General features: G+C 48.2%; 1 protein-coding gene across 10 annotated transcripts in view; it reads left to right on the forward strand.

Moving 5' to 3' along the window:
- The window catches only part of LOC132392444 (fibroblast growth factor receptor 1-like), a 193,265-nt gene that overhangs the window by 135,602 nt on the left and 34,628 nt on the right, over positions 1-23,035 (forward strand). For all 10 annotated transcript variants that reach the window (XM_059966296.1, XM_059966336.1, XM_059966341.1 and 7 more), the window contains 3 exons: positions 873-1,042; positions 14,235-14,358; positions 22,759-22,949. In XM_059966296.1, coding sequence (XP_059822279.1) covers positions 873-1,042; positions 14,235-14,358; positions 22,759-22,949 — 485 coding nt within the window. The remainder of the gene's footprint in view (positions 1-872; positions 1,043-14,234; positions 14,359-22,758; positions 22,950-23,035) is intronic.

Raw genomic sequence — 23,035 nt, forward strand, 5'->3', positions numbered from 1 at the left:
TGGCTCAGGAGCCAAGCTGGAACCGGCTTTGTCATCTCCTGATCTTAATCACGTATCAGTGCAGAAATAAAACCCAATACTATTTCAGGAATGTCAGAAGGATCAATGGCAGATGGGGGAAGGGGCCGGGAAGACTCCTGATCCCTGCTCTAGGCTATCACTTACACAGCCGATTGTAACTAGGCCCAGGCTGCCCTACTCAGCTCTGCTCAGGTTAATCCTCCCCCCCAGGTGGCTCTTCGACCAAAGGGATGTGCAGGGCTGGAAAGAACATTGGATTTTCTGGGATGAGGCAGCCTGATCGGTGAGGCAACGTCATGGCAGGAGGGAGTGATTCTATGAGGAGCGCATGTCAGTGCAAGAGGCCAGTGTCAGTGTGAGAACGCCCTCAGTCATCTCTCCACGGCAGCTCCCTCACCACGTCCAAATGAGAGCCATCAGCTGGCTGAAAGGCACAGGTTTTGAGGGAGGAGGGCGAGGCAAAGAGCTTTGTTTGTGGCGGGGAAGGGGGAAGCAGCTTGGTGGCTAGACAACAGGGCCACTGTAGGTGGGGGCAAGAAGGGCACACCAGCGGACACCGAATGAAAGGTGGTGAAGGTTGGTGAGAGGAAGGTGTTTTGCTATTGACTCAATGGAACAGGAGACAGTCCTTGTGCCTCAGCCAGTTTTGATACAATGACATCCTGGGTGACCTGCTCCAAACCGGTGGTAACCTACACATCATTCTCTCCATTACAAAAATAAGCATTGAATGTAAAGCACAGCTAAAATGTGAACCTTGTTGGCTCTGGGTAAGCGTGTCTTGGTGTCAGCACGTGCCATCATCAGGCAGGACTCATGAGCTAAGTGACATGTCTCCTTGTTCTTGGCAGGGTCCCCGTACTGGGTTCAGCCAGAGAAGATGGAGAAGAAACTCCACGCTGTGCCGGCGATGAAGACGGTGAAGTTCCGGTGCCCAGCAGCTGGTAACCCACCACCCGTTCTCCGCTGGTTGAAGAATGGCAAAGACTTCAAGCCAGATCACCGAATCGGTGGATACAAGGTAGGGTTCTAGCAGCAGCCTTGCCCGCAGACACACTTCAGGCTGAAGCCAGCTTTGAATGACTAAGCATCCGTGGGAAATTCACCCTGTACCTGGAGGAGATGCTCGGTCACAGGAACTGGCATGTGGCCCCCTTCAGCTGTCCTGCCCTTCAACAAGATGGTGGTTGATATTTTACCGCAGGCCCTTTATGCAGTGACCTTTGGTTTCCCTGGATCACCAACACTTTTCAATCTCTTGGTGTTTAAAGAGTACTGCATCTGACAAATTTTTGTTCGACGGGTGTTGTTTATAATATTTTATAGTATGTTTCATGATGGATAACTTCATATCCTTCCATGTTGCATGCTGCCCGTTATTGATCCTGTCAATGTCCCCTACATCGTCTTCACAACCTGCCCCTTTGAGATGTCAGCGAGCTAGGATATATTACTCTTGACCCTCCTACCCTGAGACTGTCCGGTGGATATCTCAACACTGATCCTGTGGCACCCGCTGGCCACGGTCTCCCAGCCTGAGAGGCAGCTAATTATTCGTTCTCTCTGTTTTCTGCTCAATGACCAATCCTCAAAGCTACTTTACTCCCGTTAGCTCCGGATACCTAGAACATCCAAATACTCCGCATCACATTTATCAAATATTTTCCAATCCCAAAAAATAATCCAGCAGATGATGGTTTCATTTTTCTCACAAGCAGTATCAGGCTAGTTGGTTTTCTCTCCTCCACTTTTAAAAGTTGTGGTTATGGCATCGGTAGGAACCGTTCTGGAACTGGCATAGCTTTACACTCCTGATCTCATTTCCTCCTCCCTCGAGAGTTAGGGACCTCCGTCTTCAAATGGCCACCCCCTTACTCTGTTTCCCTGGTTCTAAAGTCCTCAGTCAGGGGAGCCCTCAGAACAGATGGAAACGTTGACAATCCCCTCCCCACTCCACCCCACCCTCAACGAATGCTGTTCAACCCACTTAGTTCCTCCAGCAGATTGTTTGTTGCTGCTGATCCCATCGTTTGCAGTCTCACGTGCACCATCTGTCCATTCATTTACTTATTTAGAGAAACACTGTGGAACAATCTTTCCGGCCCAACACCTCAACAATTTAAAACCAGCCCAATCACAGGACAATTTCCAATGACCAACTAACTGACTGACCGGTACGTCTGTGGACTGTGGAAGGATGCCAGAGCAGAAGGAACCCACACGGTCATGGGGAGAATTGAACTCTGAACTCCGTTCCAAGCTGTAACAGCTACGCCACCGTGGTCTCTAAGAGTTTTATTAGTTAGAATGAGTGTTCTGTATCTAATTTTGATGGAGCCAGCTTCTATATGGGACTCAATGACAGGATTGGCACTGAGTCACATTTAGCGATGGTCCAACAATCGGTCGAAGAGTGCTTGAGGAACATCTTGCTCTGAAGAGGATTGGGGAGAGAATTCCAGGTCTGGGGGCAGGTGGGAAATGCAGGTACACAAGAGAAGGAAAGAGATTTCTACATATAAATGCACCATTTATACTAATCCCATGGTCTATAGCAGGCATGGGCAAACTACGGCCCGCGGGCCATATGCGGCCCGTTAAGCTTTTTAATCCGGCCCGCAGAACTTGATGAAATTATATTAATAAACCTTGTTAACGTTTTTTCCCCGCAATTCTGGCGTTTTCCCAATAGATGACGCACTCTTATATACATTGACCTTTGTTGAGGTGCAGCGTATTACTCCACATTTGCGCTTTACTCTTTGTTCGGCTCAACCTATTTGTGTGAACAGGCGTTCAGCGTCATGAACATCAACAAAGCCAGCCACAGATCCAAGTTAACTCACCAACACCTCAGATCCATCCTGAGAATCGCCACAACAAAACTAAATCCGGACTTTGATGCGCTGGCTAAAAAGGGAGACCAACAACACTGTTCCCACTGAAATTAAAAATAAGTTTCTTCGTTGTGTTATGTAAAAAATGCATTTGAAAATATTTTTTTCAATAAGCCTTACATGTTACATGTCATTTCTGTTAAGTGATGGACATGAGTAGTGCGCAGGTGCACGTACGTTCTCAAAATAAAAAATGCGCTCCAGATCAAATAACGCGCGTTTTCACTGTTCTGTCTTTGTGCTGGTCGTTGTTGAGTTTTGGCACAGGGGACAATTGAATAAGAAGGAGCAGGACAAGTAGACCTGCATCTCCTACCGTTTTTGAAATAAAGACAGTCAGGAGGAGAGTGATGATGATAATATCTTGAAGGATAACAGAATTTTCAGTGCATTAAAATAATAACTGTTACTATTAAAAAAGCTGTACTTTATTCATTTAATTTTCAGTGTTTTAAAAGTCATTTCAATAAATAGCTAAATACCATGGGACTTCAAAGACAGATATTTTGTTGTAATGCATTTGTTCATTTTCAATTGAAATTAAAGCACATGTTTTCTACATATCCCATGATATTTTATTTTCTCTTATGAGGTGTATTACCAAAACACTCCGTCCATCTGCTCCTGGTCCGGCCCCCCTGTCAAATTTTAGAACCCTTTGTGGCCCACAAGTCAAAAAGTTTGCCCACCACTGGTCTATAGTCTGCTCTGCCTTGGCAAAGGAGGTTGCAGGGGGCTGGGGAAGTGGAGGAGGTGTTGGAGGTGGGAGGGGCCAGTGGCGGAGGATAGTGCCTTCTGTATAGATCTTAGCAGCCAGGTGTAAGAGGAGATTAAGTGTTCTGAAAGCCCAAGGATGCAGTAATAAAATCCCAGGTGCCAGTTAAAGCAAATTCTAGCAGGTTTGCTGTAGAGTTGTCTGGCTGCTGAGCTCTGTGCATCAGATATCAGTGCCTCCAGCAAAGGCTTAGTGCTCCATAAAAAGCACTCATCTTTAATGAGCCAACTTCTTTTGTTTCATTTTAATGGACTGCATTCCCGCCAACTCTTTGAATTGATCTGTGCTGCGCTGAACTGTCGGAGTTTGTTTTATTTAACTCTTCAAAGGTACTTGAGCGCCTGTTCTGCGCGTAAATCTGAGCAGTGAGGAGGCTGGCGAAGAGGTGCTGTGGGGAGCATTGGCAAGCCCATGGGACGGACTGAGTGCCGACGTAGAGATGTGTTTGGTGCCCTTCACTGGCTTCCCCGCAGCAGCCCTGAGCTCCCTTGCCCACAGGGCTGAAACTGAGACTGTTGGATTGATTTTTTTCTGCTGGCGAACATAACAAGGGATTAAGTGAAGCAAAATGTTCTTGGGTTTCCATAACACCTTTCGCAATCCTTCAACTCTTCCCAGAAGTCGCTGAGATGTTTCAGAAGCGCAGGTCTTTGTCGTACTGCAGGAACGGTGGTGGCTGGAGCGCGCAGATGGCGCTCGGTAATTTTGAAAGCATTCCCTTCTCAGAATGGCGTCACCTCTGGAAAGAGCAGCACGTACTGCTCCCGAGGTTATGTTGAGAAGGGTGACAGTGAAGGTGCTCCCTCAGTTCTGCTGGAGTTTGGCCCAGTGACAATGGAGAGCCAGCAACATATTGGGCCGGCACGGTTAGTGCAATGGCTTACAGTGCCAGCAGTCCAGGTTCAATTCCCACCACCGTCTGCAAGGAGTTAGTAACTTCTCTCCATGACCGTGACGGTTTCCTCCAGATGCTCCCGTTTCTTCCTACGTCCCAAGATTTGAGTTAATCGGTCACATAGGTGTAATTGGGCTCAGTGGGCCAGAAAGAACTGGTACGATGTGGTATCTCTAAATAAGCAGATAAACAAACATCAGATAAATAATAAATAAATCAAATGAGCAATCAAGTCAGAAAGAGGTCAGATTAGTTTCGGCAAATAACTGCAATAGTAAGTTGTTTATCATTATCACTTGCATTGAGATACAGTGAAAGGGCTTTGCATACCGTGCACCCACATCTTTCCCTAGACAAGTCCATGGAGACCACTGTTCCCTCCAGTCTGCGTGGGTGCACGGCCCCACAGTAACTGAAATACTCCCGTGCACATAGCCTTTGTTACCATGCGGCTAGAATTTTCTTTTATATCATGTTAATATGGTTTTCAAATACCCTGTCATTAATTTTGTATTAAAGAAAATAATCCATCAATTTTTGAAATAATAATAATAATAATAATAATAAAACATTTAAAGTGTCACAGAGTTTTCAGGCCATGTAGAAGTTTCCTGCTCAGAACAGTGGTTAGTCTGTGCATCTGAAAAATAAAATTAGAGGGAGCGTTGATGAGGGTATAACAAAGGGTGAAAAATAACACTGTCGAGTAGAGTGTTACAGAGAAAGCTCAGCATAGGTAGACAACAAAGTACAAGAGCCATGATGAGGTAGATTGGGAGATGAAGAGGTCCATTAAAGAGTTTGCAGGATAACAGTGACCTCTTGTAGATTTCCCAATTAGGCATCGTCCTGTGATGTTTATAAGGGAAGTTTGACAGGGCTGGGAACAGTGTTGCTGGGTCCACATTTGGTGTTGATGTTGGAGGTATCTTTAGTGAGTCTCCAAGCGGGACTTGGGTCATCCTGAGGGAGGGGCCACATGTTCAAATAACAACACCAGAGTCCCTTCATACTTCTGCTAGCTACTTGCTGTATATTTGCTCCGCTTGTCAAGTCCTTTTCCCACAGCTCCGCAGATGCAAGAGTAAATCCAATTGTTATGATATTGGATTACTTCTGTATAATGACACGGCTGAGGTAATCCAGATAATGGATCACCCCACTCGGGATGTGAAGGGATTTTATTAAAAATGGTGTGCCCTTTCACCATTTCTAATAAACTCCCTTGAAATCTGTAATGCACTTCATTGCCACTCAAATTGGTGGCCTTTACCTGTGAGAGTGTTTCATCTAGACTGCAGGAATATTGCAGGATTCTTGTACCACTCCTCTGTTGTATTTATGAATATGGGTGGACCCTTCAGCCCACTGACTCCATACAGTCCTGTTTTCACTAATCCCCTTTTTTTTCCTCCCCACGTTCCCATTAACTCCCCCCCAGATTCTACTCCTCACTCACACATTGCCGGGGTGGGGGGGGGGGGGTTTGCAATTTACAGCAGCCAATCACTCTAACAAACTCGCACCTCTTTGGTTTACGGGCAGAAACTAGACCACAAAGAACCTTTTGCAGGTGCTGGAAATCCAAAGCAATACACACGAAGTGCTGGAAGAGCTCAGCAGGTCAGGCAGCATCTACGAAAATAAACAGACAGTTGACTTTTCGGGTGGAGACCCTTCTTGAGATCTGGAAAGGGGCGGGGGAAGACACCAGAATAAAAAGGTGGGGGGCACTGAAGCATCTGAGAGAAACGTGAAGTGACAGGAAGAGCGTGCAAACTCCCAAATGCACTCCCCGTGCATTCCTGCATATGGAAACAGGAACACAATCTATTAAAGACTCTGGTGCGGCTGTATTGCATTCAGTTTTGTTTGCCCCTTTATAGGACGGATTTGGAAGAAGTCTTTGGGGAGAGTTTTGAAGGGTTTACCGGGATGCTGCCCAGATTAGAGGTTATGTTCTGTAAGGAGAGGTTGGACGCACTCTAGTTGTTTCCTGTGAAGTGTCAGAAGTTTACAAGAGGAGTAGATAGAGTGGACAAAGGGTCGAAGTGTCGAATACCAGAGGACATGGATTTGAGGTGGGAGGTTGGAAGGAGATGTGCGGGGCAGGTTTTTTTTAACCTGGACTGCGCTGCCAGGTGTGGTGATGATGGAAGGCACCATGCAGGTGTTAAGAAGATCTTAGATAGGCACATGAATGTGCTAAAAATGGAGGGATACAGACCATGTGCAGACAGAAGGGATTAGTTTGGTTCGTTTTAATTAGTTCTGCACGATATTGAACTAATAGCAATGTTGATCGAAGAGGCTGAGTGCCATAGGGGAAGTTCGTGGATGTTGAGTTAGAGTACTCTTTCTCCAGAAGGACATAGAGGACTAGACGTTTTCTGTCCCAGTAACACCGCAGCCGATTTTACCCCCCCCCCCCCCCCCCCCCCGCGAGTCTCTTAATCCAGCAAGATTTTTCGGAAGCCTTGCAGCCTTGCCTCAGCCGGAGACTCCAGGTGAAACCTAACACTGGCCTCAAGACTGATTGTTTCTACAGCTTGGCTGGGATGAAAGGACCCCTGCTGTACAGGCTCAGCTGTTTGACACCAGCAGCAGCCAGATGTGCTGGAGTCACAGCTCTGGCAACAGCAGGCCTATGGCATGGCGGATGAAACAGATTATTCTGTCGCTCACAGACAGAGCCACGGTCACTGGCAGAGGGTGGGGAGGGGGTGGAAGGAGGGAAGGTGGTCCAGTGTCGCATTCAACCCCCAGTACATTCCCAGGGAGCAGTAAGGTTCCATTTGGTCTGCCTCTGCAGCATTTAACCCCTCTGTGCTGAACATCAGCGGCCAAGGTTTAAGAACTTACACTGCCCCTCCACAGCCTTCTGCCCTGTCCGGGGTCTGTCGAGGAGATAGGTTGCTGCAGCTGCCCACCTCAGCTCAGAGGTGGGTGAAGTGCCTCCATTTATAAGGCTTAGGCCTTTGAAAAGTCCACCTACCCACTCTTGAGATCAGAATCAGGTTTATTATCACCGGCATCTGTTGTGAAATTTGTTAACTTAGCAGCAGCAGTTCAATGCAAATCATAATAGAGAAAAAAAGATAAAAAATTAATTAGTAAATAAATCATCTGCAGTATATGTATATTGAATACAGTAAAAATCAAGTCGAGTTACTTTTTATCGTCATTTTGACCATAGCTGCTGGTACAGTACTCAGTGAAAACGGGACAACGTTTTTCAGGACCATGGTGCTACAAGAACAATACAAAAACTACACTAGACTACAGATCTACCCAGGACTGCATAAAATACAGAGAACAGTGCAAGCAGTACAATAAATAATAAACAAGACAATAGGCACAGCAGAGGGGCAGTAGGTTGATAGTTCGATGGCTTGGGGGGAAACTGTTACATAATAAACAGCTGAATGGCAGCGTCCAGGATTCCATCCGTTTCTGTACTCCCACCGAGTATCTCGTTGGGAGTCAGATGTAGTCCAATTTATTGTCCATTGGAGAGCAGAATGGACGGGAGAGCCTGCCGGCTAGAGCTTGCTTTTTTCCTGGCACAGACTCCCGCCCACTCACCTCACTTCCGCTTCCTCGCACACCGCTTACGACGTCCCCAACTCCGGCCACCAGCATCAGGCGACTCCCAGGACTGTAGGCCTGATTTCCTCAGCAAGCCGAGGTCGCACAATTTAACCAGCAGATCTTCATGAAGGTTTGTTTTTAGGCGATCCTTGTATTGTAGCAGTATCTGGCAATGGTAGATACTGTTAACCATTTCCCTAATCAGGAAAAAAAATTGTGCCTTAAATTAAATTTTAAAACTAAATTAAAGTAGCACCAGATCCGAAAGGCCATTGCTGCTGTGCCGTGCCGCTGCAGGATCAGAATCAAATCATGCAAAAAGCAGAAATAATATATATTAGAATAGTGAGGTAGTGTTCACGGGTTCAGTGTCCATTTAGGAATCTGATGGCAAAAGGGAAGAAGCTGCTCCTGAATCGCTGAATGTGTGTCTTCAGGCTTCTGTACCTCCTCCCTGATGGTAACAGTGAGAAAAGTGCATGCCCTGGGTGCTGGAGGTCCTTCATAATGGACACTGCCTTTCTGAGACTCTGCTCCCTGAAGATGTTCTGGGCACTTTGTAGGCTAGTGTCCAAGATGAGCTAACTAATATTATGACCCTCTGCAGTTTCTTTTGGTCCTGTGCAGTAGCCCCTCTGACACTGACAGTGATGCACCCTGTCAGAATGCTCTCCACGGTACAACTATAGAAGTTTTTGTGTGGATTTGTTGACATGCCAAATCTCTTCAAACTCCTAATGAAGTATACTTGCTGCCTTGGCTTCTTTACAACTACATCAATATGTTGGGACCAGGTTAGATCCTCAGAGATCTTGGAATTTGAAGCTGCTCACTCTCTCCACTCCTGATCCCTCTATGAGGATTGGTATGTGTTTCTTCATCTTAGCCTTCCTGAAGTCCACAATCAGGCTCAGTTGGAGTTCACTGTGAGTTTCAGAGTTCCCCAGATCTTGGAGGGTGGGGGCTTGGTTGTAATCGCAGTTTATGGCATAGGAGGAGGTAGTTCAGCTGGTTTTGATCAAGCTGAGCCCCAGTTGATCAGAACCCCTGGCCTGTTATACCTCAGTGGATGGTATGCTTGTCCCTGCATCTTGGTGTTGGCTTCCAGTGGCATGTAGACAGTGTTGAGTATTTAATATACCAGTAATATTTGTGTAGTATTATAAATATAATGTTTGATTAACATTCTTCATTGTTTAAATAATCCATTTTGATTGTATGAAATACATGAATGGCATACATCATCGTGTCACATGCACGTGCCTTGCTTAAAGTAAAAGCGAACATACACGAGTTTTCTCCTGACTCCCTTGTTTCTAATTAGTTTAGTATTCTGGAGTTACAAAAACCTAACAGTGATGATGAGGAAATTTCAAATGAGCCTGAGACAACTACCTACCTGTTGAAGCGCTGCAAGACATTTAAATTTAATAAAAGAGTACAGCGAGAAATGATAGATTTTTTTTAAAGCGCCGCATATTTTATTTTCTTCATAGCAGAAAAGGGAAGACCATAAGATATAGGAGCAGAATTAGTTATTTAGCCCGTCTTCACAGACGATAGAGTAAAAATAAAAGACCGAAAACGGAAGAATTCACAGGTTCATACAGTGAATACCAGGTTTTAGTAATGATTAAGAATAAAGATTAGAAGTGGCTGGCAACATCAGAAAGATTGGCGCATTTGATTAACAACAGAGAACTGGATATTATATATGGAGCAGATTGAACAAGACTTTAAAATAAATGAAATAGCCAATGAGAAATGAGTAACAGTTTTGCTGAGTGCATTGGATTTAATGGCATACAGTTTGTTTCAAGGTTTAACTGCTCCAACCAAACCAATGAAAATAAACTTTGCTGATATTGTGAATGACTGATATTGTAATGCAGGAAAAATTAGAAGCAAAACCATTGCTGATTGTAGAGCTGTTTGGGTTTCATAAGTGGAATCAAAAGTAAGAGGAGTCCTTTTCAGTTAATGTGGCTGAATTTAAGAGATTGTCTAAGCATTGTTAATTCAATAATGGGCTTAATGATGTACTGAGAGGTTGCTTAGTTTGTGGAATCTTACAAAAAAGTGTTGAAAAACAGCCCCGAACTGAAGCACAACTCACATTTAAAAGAGCAGTTGAAATAGCTGTAAGAATGGAAACACCAGACAGAGACACAACTGAGTTGCAGTCAGAAATGGAAGTGAGTGGAACAAAATTTTTGTGGCTAAACAGAAACCAACCTGGCTGAATGAATTCTGTTAACATTGTGGTAGGCCTCACACACACCCAACAAATGCAGATTTAAAGGTGAAACCTGCTGAAAATGCAACAGAGCAGGACACATGCAAAGAGCGTGTTGGACACACAAAAATAAATGGACTGCACAGGGAAGAGAAAAAGTCAAGTTGTACTTTCACAAGGAGCACTAATCTGTGTGTTATTGATGAAAAATCTGATAGTAATAAAAGTGATACAGGACTGGATAGCCTTGAGATTTATAATCTGTAAACTAACAACAGATAAGCAATATGTCTAACACCAGACATGACTGGAAAATTAACTAAATTAGAATTGGACACTGGCTCGGCTGCTTCATTCATACCACAAGATGAGTTTGAATGGCATTTCAAAGATATTAAACTGAAGCCTGCAGATATCCAACTGGAGGGAAGATAACTCCTGTGGGAATAACATTTGTACTGTGAAATACAACAAGCCATATTGGGCCCAGGAGGGCCACCATTGTGGTGGGGGGGGGGGGTGATTGACTGAGACAACTAAACTTGATTGGCGATCCATCCACCACTTGCCCTGTAACAGAGTCAACTGTAAGCTAACTAAGAAAGATACTGGATAATGCCACAACTGTCTCTATGCTGTGCACCATGAGCTGTTGCTGGACAGACCACACTGTTCAGAGGAATCGTGAAACTGATGAAAGCACTGTTTTGTAGGCAACGTGTCTTAGAAAGCTTCTGATGTGTCAGTCAGGCAGTTAATTGTGAAATGTGGCTTGGTTTTAAGCTGGAAGTGTTCAAGGAGCTTCAGGAAAGTTGAAAGCATTCACTTTCTGTGAATATAAAGAACCAGAACCTACTCTGTGACCATCAAGGTTATTGCATGAACTTAAAGTGGAGACAAAAAGCTGCTTGTAGAAGTAGATGCAAAGACCATAGTCCAGCTGGATGAATGGAAGCTGAAAAGGAGTTAATGGAAAATCAAAAACAGAGGATTCATCAGATGATATGGATGAGGAAACCAAGAGCAGAGATCAGATCGTAAAGGGAGCAATAGAGGGATTAATAAGAGAATACTCCAGTGAGCTGAATGCTTCCCAAGATCAAGATGCACATCCCAGAGAGAAGAAAAAAGGATAAACGTGACCCTATTTCTTGATAAATTAACAAATGCAGAGTTACTCTCAAAAAACTCGAAAAAGAAAAAGGTGAGAAAAAGACAAGAAGTTGAAAATAAAGAGACAAGATAGAGAGAAAGAACAGAAGCAAAACAGAAAGGCATGAAAGAGAAGGAAAGTGAGAAAGAAAAAGATTGGGATAAGGAGAAAGAAGCCGGACCGGACAGAATCAAAGATGGAAGTACATCCAGAACTGTCAGAACCACTTCCTGCAACCTCAGAGTCAACTCCTGCAACTACCATGGAGGAGCCCCAGAACCTGAAATAGTTTTCACGGCCACAAGACTCACCTGTCAAGCAGAGCAACATCCCTCAAGAGTAAGGAAGCCTCCACAGTGCTTAAATCTTTAGGCCTGAATGGGACAACTTAATAGATAAGCATAAATTCCAACTCAATATTTCAGTAATACCTGAGTAATGTTGTAAATATGTGTTTGATTATGCATTATTTGTGATATACTTAATTCATTATGGTTCTATGTGCAAAATTCATGAAAATGGCATACATCATACACGCGTGCCTCATGTTGGCATGTGCCAACATACATGAGTTATCTTCCGGCTCCCTTTTTCTTCTAATTAGTTTAACATTTTGGAGTTGCAAAACACAACAGAAAGAAAGCTACACCTGCTGCCATCTCCTCAGTGGCAGCCTTGGTCGCCCAATGACAGAGGCTCCCTGCAGTGCCCATTGGCTTCCTTCCTGCAAGCTCAGGCTCAAAGTGAGAGAGTGGCAGATATGAAAGGTGCATTTTTCACCCAGTGTAGTTCTATCCAGAGTGAGCTGCCAGAGGAGGTGGTGGAGGCAGGAATGGTAACAATATTTGAGAGGCATGTGGGCAGGACATCAAAACTGTGTAATCACGTGGCATGGCAGTCAGCATTGACACAGTGGGCAGAAGGGCCTTTTCTGCTCTCTAACTCCGAGTTCATTCAGTCATAAAGCAGGATACTGGGAGCTCGATAGAGCAGGTTTTGAATTAACGTGTGTCTGTCTGTGTTGGCATTTGTAGTATGTTCTGAAGTTCTTGCTCTCTTTTCCGTGGGTTTTCCCCTGACCTGCTCGTGGACGCTGGAGCCCTCTCTTTGCTCCAACCAGCTGGTGGGGCTGAGCAAGGCCAGCAGCTTTCAAGATTTATTCTGGCTCACCCTCACCCCTCTGTGAAGGAGAGAGCTATGGGTTTGGCTCCCATTATAGAGATGTATTCAGCTATCTTAAGGTGCAGGACAGAGGGAGCACTGCAGTGTCTCCAGTAACCCAAGGGTGTGAGTTATTGATTTCATTGCAGGACAGGCTTTGTAGGACTAACCCTTCACCGCCCCATGGCCTTGGCCAGTATTTTCCCTGGTGTCATTAAAATTTATGCTCTCATCACCGTCAAACCAGAATATATAGGAGCTTAATTTGCTGGGAAGTAAGTGAGATATTTAAATATACTGTATGTCTCAGAAGTTACAAATCCCTGAAGGGTTCTACTGATCCCAGGGAGAGCTATTCAGTTCCCTAGGTTTATTTGGATCTTTACATTAGATCCCTTTATACCATAATAGCAACCTGCTATTGTCACGCTGTAACAAGGCAATGAAGCATAAACTAGCCAGCTGCTCCTTGCAGCCCACGCATGGTTGTGTAGGTGTGGCTGTTGGAATTGAGATGAAGTTGGAGAGCTTCAGGTGTCCACGGCGAGATTCTGGAGTGCCTTGTAACCGACCAACCTCGAGACATGGACAGACTGTAGTTACCATTCTGGAACTTCCCATGCTCTCCCCGCCTCCTGATCGTTGGCCATCTAGGTAGGAACAAAACCAACTCCTGTTTGATCCTGTCAAGTTTGTGCCTCCTGGTCTATTTCATAGAGATGGTCATGCTTATACACCACAATTTAACAGTCCTTTCTCCTTCACAGAACAACCAGTTACAGACAGGTCCATCCTCGTAACTCTCCTGCATTTCCGGCATCCCTGTTTGTCTCCCTGCTGCCCCCACCCTTCCCAGAGCGAGCAGACCCCTTTCCCATGGTGAGGCGATCAAGACCATCAATGGCCCTCCAGACACAGTCTCATTGTATTTCATGTGGTCCTTGTATTCTCATCTAAGAGCAATAAAGAGAAGGTATCCTGTATGCCGTTTTATCCACTCCATCTAGCTGTCTTGTTACAGAGGTCTATGATAAGTTGTCCCTGATCGCTCAATGCTCAAGTCTTCAACCATTTATCATATAGTCCCTCACCAAAATTTCTCCTGTTCTACCGTTCCCCCTCCCTAAATCCATGGCCTCTCGCTTCTCCAGATGTTCTTCTACTGTTTTGTGCCCAGAGCATGTGTACTTGGATAGCACTGGACCCAGTGCTGAGCCCTGCAACATTCCGGCCACTGAGAATGAGGAGCGGTTTCTGCACCTTCACCTTGAAACGGCCTTTCAGTAGTTCACAGAGATGAAGGTGACCCTCCCTCTTGTTTCGTTTGATTGTGAACTGTAGGCTTGGGCCCTTTTCCTTACAAGGAGAGTGCGATGCCTACGGCCCTGATCCGGCCCCAGAGCACTTGCGTGCACTGGACCGGAAGCTTGGCTGGGCCGGGTCAGGGCCGTGAGCTGGTTTAACCTGGCTGCCTCCAGTATTCACGTTGTTGCCTTCTCTCACAGGTCCGATGGCAGCACTGGAGTCTCATCATGGAGGGGGTTGTACCTTCAGACAAGGCCAATTACACCTGCGTGGTGGTTAACCAGTACGGCAGCATCAACCACACCTACCAGCTGGATGTTGTCGGTAGGAAACCCAGGCGTTCATTTTAACAGAATAAGTGTTGTTGTTTATTAACGGCATTGGCCTCACTGATCTCTGAACATTCAGCTTGTTCTCCGCCTCCAAGCCCAGGTGCATTGTTTCTCTTTCTAGTGAGTGCAGAATGTCTGATGCATGGATGCACCAACATTGAGCTAAGGACCCCTACTGCATCATTATTATCTAATGTGTTTACATTGATTCTGGGTTTTGTTTCATTATTGTGTTCTTTATCTTACTGTGGTTGTGAGGCTTTGTGCTGCATCAGATCCGGAGTAACAATTGTTTTGTTCTCCTTTGTAGCTGTGTACTGAAACTGGCATTTAACAGTCTTGAATCTTTCCCCCTACCTTGCCTGTCTTGGTGCTGTTCTGTTCCATTCCTGAGTCAGGACGTACTGAACAGTAGAGTTCCAACTCAGCCTGTCCTCCACCGACCGCGGTTGGCCAGAGCAGGACTGCATGCTGGGCGTGTTCTGTCCTGGGACCCTGGAATTATTAGGGCTGGCACAGGAATTATTGGATTCTTGTGTTGACTCTGGTGAATTACACTGCTAAAGTTGAGGTCTGTATCAGTAGAGGGGTGTGTAATAGTCGGGTGAATTGAATTGATTTTATTACTTACATCCTTCACATACATGAGAAGTAAAAAGCTTTATGTAACATTTCTGTCTAAATGTGCAATTATAGTAATTTATAATAAATATATGCAACAAAATAGTCAATAAAACATAGAAATACAGTTGTGTCAGCATGAATTAATCAGTCTGATGATCTGGTGGAAGAAGCTGTCCCGGAGCCTGTTGGTCTTGGCTTTTATGCTGAGGTACCGTTTCCCAGATGGTAGCAGCTGCAACATTTTGAGGTTGGGGTGATTTGTGGTTGTGGTTGGGTCCCCAATGACCTTCCTGACCCTTTTTACACACCTGTCCTTGTAAATGTCCCGAATAGTGGAAAGTTGACATCTACAGATACACTGGCCTGTCCGCACCACTCTCTGCAGAGTCCTACGATTGAGGGAAGTACAGTTCCCATACCAGGCAGTGATAAAGCCAATCAGGATGCTCTTAATTGTGCCCCTGTAGAAAGTTCTTAGAATTTGGTGGAGCATACCAAACTTCTTCAACCGCCTGAGGTGAAAGAGGTGCTGTTGTGCCTTTGTCACCACACAGCCAGTAGGTACAGACCACGTGAGATCCTCAGTGATGTTTATGCCAAGGAACTTAAAGCTGTTCACCCTCTCAACCCCAGATCCATTGATATCAATAGGGGTTAGCCCGTCTCCATTCCCTCTGTAGTCCACAACCAGCTCCTTTGTTTTTGTGACGTTGAGGGAGAGGTTGTTTTCTTGACACCGCTGTGTCGGGGAGATGACTTCCTCTCTGTCGTCTGTTTCATTATTATTTGAGATTAGGCCAATCAGTGTAGTGTCATCAGCAAATTTAATTAGCAGATTGGAGCTGTGGGAGATGACACAGTAATGGGTATACAGAGGGTGAAGTTTGCCCATGAGGGTATACCCAGAGCGTGTGTGTATAGCAGTGAGGTGGTGTGTAATGATTGGATAATGTATAACACTGCTGGTATGTAATGATGTGTGTAACAGTGTTGTGTAACACTAGTGATGCGTGACAGTGTGTGTAAGAGTGTGGTGTATAAGGTTGGATTGGAGCGTAATACTCCGATGATATGGAATGATAATGGTGGTTAATGTTGTGTGCTGTGTATAATGTATGCAAGGCTGAGGCGGAGTGGATGTAATGGTGCGGTGTGAAACAATGTGCTCAAAGCTGGCGTGGCGTGTAACGATGTTTGTCACACGTGCAGACTGCTGCCACCAGCAGCACACTCGAGCCAGTTAAAACTGATTTGCATTTTATTGCATTCCATTAAGGCAAGGAATTCTTGGCCCAAACAGGGCAAAAAGCCCATTTGTTAATGCTGATTAGATGCAACTCTGACAGGCTTTTTGTGAAATGACTGTGCCTGTGTTTGCTTGGTTTGGCCTTTGACCATTCCCTCCCCATGAATCAGTAGGATGTTTATTTTCTGTCCTTGATGGGTCACTTGCTGGCTGGTATCAGGAAAGGAAGCATTTGTGTTAATGTTTGGCTGTCCTGGTGTTTGAATGGACTCTTACAGTTTACTTCTGCACAGCCTTATCTTCAACTGTCAGGAAGCTTCCTCCTCCTCCTCTCCGTCGCCTCTTCATCAGTGTTTACAACAAAGTGTCTGGTCTTTGCTGTGTCTGTTTGTCTGTCAGTGCTCCAGTAACACTGGGCAGTGTGTGTGGTGTGTGTACACGCACACGCACGTGAACTCCACAGGTGTGAGCATAAAGTTTGCAGAGCAGGGAGAGTACCACCATCTGAGGGAGACGTCAATCCTGAACGCAGTCTATGCTCAAGAACGTAGGAATCGTTTGGGAGAAAGTTCTGGGCGACCGTTGGGCGGTGCATGCGCTAGACGATAGGGATTGCCTGGTTTTCACAATGCTGTGTATGGGGACCGTCTGTGCATACATGGGAATCGGAACGAGAACTCCAGTTCCAGGACTCTGTCTCAATCCCTAATCAGTCACTAATTTCAAACTGTTTGGAGATCCAGAGATTCAGATATTTCTTCAACTTTTTGTTCTGCTCAGACTTCGTCTTTTCTCCTATTTGTCTGCTGCTCCCCTCCAACACATACCACACTCCCCTCCAACACATACCACACTCCCCTCCAACACATACCCACATTCCCCTCCAACACATACCCACACTCCCCTCCAACACATACCACACTCCCCTCCAACACATACCCACACTCCCCTCCAACACATACCACACTCCCCTCCAACACATACCACACTCTCCTCCAACACATACCCACACTCCCCTCCAACACATACCACACTCTCCTCCAACACATACCCACACTCCCCTCCAATACATACCACACTCCCCTCCAACACATACCCACACTCCCCCAACACATACCACACTCCCCTCCAACACATACCCACACTCCCCTCCAACACATACCCACACTAACCCAACACGTACCCACACTCCCCTCCAACACATACCACACTCCCCCAACACATACCACACTCCCCCAACACATACCACACTCCCCTCCAACACATACCCACACTCCCCCAACACATACCCACACTCCCCTCCAACACATACCCACACTCCCCTCCAACACATACCACACTCCCCTTCAACACATACCCACACTCCCCCAACACATACCCATGCTCCCCCAACACATACCACACTCCCCTCCAACACATACCCACACTCCCCTCCAACATATACCACACTCCCCTCCAACACATACCCACACTCCCCCAACACATACCCACACTCCCCCAACACATACCCACACTCCCCTCCAACACATACCCACACTAACCCAACACATACCACACTCCCCTCCAACACATACCACACTCCCCTCCAACACATACCCACACTCCCCTCCAACACATACCCACACTCCCCTCCAACACATACCACACTCCCCCAACACATACCCACACTCCCCTCCAACACATACCACACTCCCCTCCAACACATACCACACTCCCCCAACACATACCCACACTCCCCTCCAACACATACCACACTCCCCCAACACATACCCACACTCCCCTCCAACACATACCCACACTCCCCCAACACATACCCACACTCCCCTCCAACACATACCACACTCCCCCAACACATACCCACACTCCCCTCCAACACATACCCACACTCCCCTCCAACACATACCACACTCCCCCAACACATACCCACACTCCCCTCCAACACATACCACACTCCCCTCCAACACATACCACACTCCCCTCCAACACATACCACACTCCCCTCCAACACATACCCACACTCCCCTCCAACACATACCCACACTCCCCCAACACATACCCACACTCCCCTCCAACACATACCCACACTCCCCCAACACATACCCACACTCCCCCAACACATACCCACACTCCCCAACACATACCCATACTCCCCTCCAACACATACCCATGCTCCCCTCCAACACATACCCACACTCCCCTCCAACACATACCCATGCTCCCCTCCAACACATACCCATACTCCCCTCCAACACATACCACACTCCCCTCCAACACATACCCACACTCCCCTCCAACACATACCCACACTCCCCCAACACATACCCACACTCCCCTCCAACACATACCACACTCCCCTCCAACACATACCCACACTCCCCTCCAACACATACCCATACTCCCCTCCAACACATACCCACACTCCCCTCCAACACATACCCACACTCCCCCAACACATACCCACACTCCCCTCCAACACATACCACACTCCCCTCCAACACATACCACACTCCCCTCCAACACATACCCACACTCCCCCAACACATGCCACACTCCCCTCCAACACATACCACACTCCCCTCCAACACATACCCACACTCCCCTCCAACACATACCCACACTAACCCAACACGTACCCACACTCCCCTCCAACACATACCACACTCCCCTCCAACACATACCACACTCCCCTCCAACACATACCCACACTCCCCCAACACATACCCACACTCCCCTCCAACACATACCACACTCCCCTCCAACACATACCCACACTCCCCTCCAACACATACCCACACTCCCCCAACACATACCCACACTCCCCTCCAACACATACCACACTCCTCTCCAACACATACCACACTCCCCTCCAACACATACCCACACTCCCCCAACACATACCACACTCCCCTCCAACACATACCACACTCCCCTCCAACACATACCACACTCCCCTCCAACACATACCCACACTAACCCAACACGTACCCACACTCCCCTCCAACACATACCCACACTCCCCCAACACATACCCACACTCCCCTCCAACACATACCCACACTCCCCCAACACATACCCACACTCCCCCAACACATACCCACACTCCCCAACACATACCCATACTCCCCTCCAACACATACCCATGCTCCCCTCCAACACATACCCACACTCCCCTCCAACACATACCCATGCTCCCCTCCAACACATACCCATACTCCCCTCCAACACATACCACACTCCCCTCCAACACATACCCACACTCCCCTCCAACACATACCCACACTCCCCCAACACATACCCACACTCCCCTCCAACACATACCACACTCCCCTCCAACACATACCCACACTCCCCTCCAACACATACCCATACTCCCCTCCAACACATACCCACACTCCCCTCCAACACATACCCACACTCCCCCAACACATACCCACACTCCCCTCCAACACATACCACACTCCCCTCCAACACATACCACACTCCCCTCCAACACATACCCACACTCCCCCAACACATGCCACACTCCCCTCCAACACATACCACACTCCCCTCCAACACATACCCACACTCCCCTCCAACACATACCCACACTAACCCAACACGTACCCACACTCCCCTCCAACACATACCACACTCCCCTCCAACACATACCACACTCCCCTCCAACACATACCCACACTCCCCCAACACATACCCACACTCCCCTCCAACACATACCACACTCCCCTCCAACACATACCCACACTCCCCTCCAACACATACCCACACTCCCCCAACACATACCCACACTCCCCTCCAACACATACCACACTCCTCTCCAACACATACCACACTCCCCTCCAACACATACCCACACTCCCCCAACACATACCACACTCCCCTCCAACACATACCACACTCCCCTCCAACACATATCACACTCCCCTCCAACACATACCCACACTAACCCAACACGTACCCACACTCCCCTCCAACACATACCACACTCCCCTCCAACACATACCCACACTCCCCCAACACATACCCACACTCCCCTCCAACACATACCACACTCCCCTCCAACACATACCCACACTAACCCAACACGTACCCACACTCCCCTCCAACACATACCACACTCCCCTCCAACACATACCACACTCCCCTCCAACACATACCCACACTCCCCTCCAACACATACCACACTCCCCTCCAACACATACCACACTCCCCTCCAACACATACCCACACTCCCCTCCAACACATACCCACACTCCCCCAACACATACCCACACTCCCCTCCAACACATACCCACACTCCCCCCAACACATACCCACACTCACCCCAACACATACCCACACTCCCCCAACACATACCCACACTCCCCTCCAACACATACCCACACTCCACTCCAACACATACCCATACTCCCCTCCAACACATACCACACTCCCCTCCAACACATACCCACACGCCCCTCCAACACATACCCACACTCCCCCAACACATACCCACACTCCCCTCCAACACATACCACACTCCCCCAACACATACCCACACTCCCCCAACACATACCCATACTCCCCTCCAACACATACCCACACTCCCCTCCAACACATACCCATGCTCCCCCAACACATACCCACACTCCCCTCCAACACATACCCACACTCCCCTCCAACACATACCCACACTCCCCTCCAACACATACCACACTCCCCCAACACATACCCACACTCCCCCAACACATACCCATACTCCCCTCCAACACATACCACACTCCCCCAACACATACCCACACTCCCCTCCAACACATACCCACACTCCCCCAACACATACCTACACTCACCCCAACACATATCCACACTCCCCTTCAACATGTACCCACACTCCCCCAACACGTACCCACACTCCCCCCCAACACATACCCACACTCCCCTCCAACACATACCACACTCCCCTCCAACACATACCCACACTCCCCCAACACGTACCCACACTCCCCTCCAACACATACCCACACTCCCCTCCAACACGTACCCACACCCTCCAACACGTACCCACACTCCCCTCCAACACGTACCCGCACTCCCCCAACACATACCCACACTCCCCCAACACATACCCTCACTCCCCCAACACATACCACACTCCCCTCCAACACATACCCACACTACCCCCAACACATACCTACACTCCCCCCAACACATATCCACACTCCCCTTCAACATGTACCCACACTCCCCCAACACGTACCCACACTCCCCCAACACATACCCATACTCCCCCAACACGTACCAACACTCCCCTCAAACACGTACCCACACTCCCCCAACACATAACCACACTCCCCCAACACGTACCCACACTCCCTCCAACACATACCCACACTCCCCTTCAACACGTACCCACACTCCCCTTCAACACTTACCCACACTCCCCCAACACGTACCCACACTCCCCTCCAACACGTACCCACACTCCCCCCAACACATACCCACACTCCCCCCAACACATACCCGCACTCCCCTCCAACATGTACCCACACTCCCCCAACACGTACCCACACTCCCTCCAACACATACCCACACTCCCCTCCAACACGTACCCACACTCCCCTCCAACACATACCCGCATTCCCCCCCAACACGTACCCACACTCCCCTCCAACATGTACCCACACTCCCCCAACACGTACCCACACTCCCTCCAACACATACCCACACTCCCCTCCAACACGTACCCACACTCCCCTCCAACACGTACCCACACTCCCCTCCAACACGTACCCACACTCCCAATATATACCCACACTCCCCTCCAACACGTACCCACACTCCCAACACGTACCCGCACTCCCTCCCAACACGTACCCACACTCCCCCAACAGATACCCGCACTCCCCCAACACATCAACACATACCCACACTCCCTCCCAACACATACCCACACTCCCCTCCAACACGTACCCACACTCCCCCCAACACATACCCGCACTCCCCTCCAACACGTACCCACACTCCCTCCAACACATACCCACACTCCCCTCCAACACGTACCCACACTCCCCTCCAACACATACCCACACTCCCCCAACACGTACCCTCACTCCCTCCCAACACATACCCACACTCCCCCTCAACACATACCCACACTCCCCCAACACATACCCACACTCCCGTCAACACATACCCACACACCCACCCTCATTCATGCCTCTCTCCCACCTCCCCCTCTCCCTCCCCAGTCTCTCTCCCCCCCACTCTCTCTCTGTCCCCCCACTCTCTCCCAATCTCCCCTGTGCCCCTATTTCCTCCCTCTCACCCCCACCCCCCTCCCCCTCCCCTCCTGATGAGCAACACCACCTTACCGCGATTGCAGATGGTACCCACCGTTGGTGTGGGGGGTGGATTTAGTTCAGCTGCTTGCTCCCTTGCCCAGGAGCCCTGCCAATCATCCAGTATCGAAGCAGGTCATGGTGCCATTCTGTCTCTCAACCCGTGCCCCTTCTCCTTTTCTCTCTCTCTCTCTCTCTCTCTCAGAACGCTCACCTCATCGACCAATCCTACAGGCCGGCCTCCCCGCCAACAAGACAGTGACGGTGGGCAGTGACGTGGAGTTTGTCTGCAAGGTCTACAGTGACCCCCAGCCCCACATCCAGTGGCTGAAGCATGTGAGGGTGAACGGCAGCAGAATGGGCCCTGACGGATCCCCCTACGTCCAGGTCCTCAAGGTGCGTCTTTGTCTGCGGACGAGCAGGGGCCCCGGGGTGGGGGAGGGGCGCGCAGTGAATACAGATGGGTGCTCACCGTCCAACAT

The sequence above is a fragment of the Hypanus sabinus genome, chromosome 1, assembly GCF_030144855.1.
Source record: "Hypanus sabinus isolate sHypSab1 chromosome 1, sHypSab1.hap1, whole genome shotgun sequence".
NCBI classification, from domain to species: domain Eukaryota; kingdom Metazoa; phylum Chordata; class Chondrichthyes; order Myliobatiformes; family Dasyatidae; genus Hypanus; species Hypanus sabinus.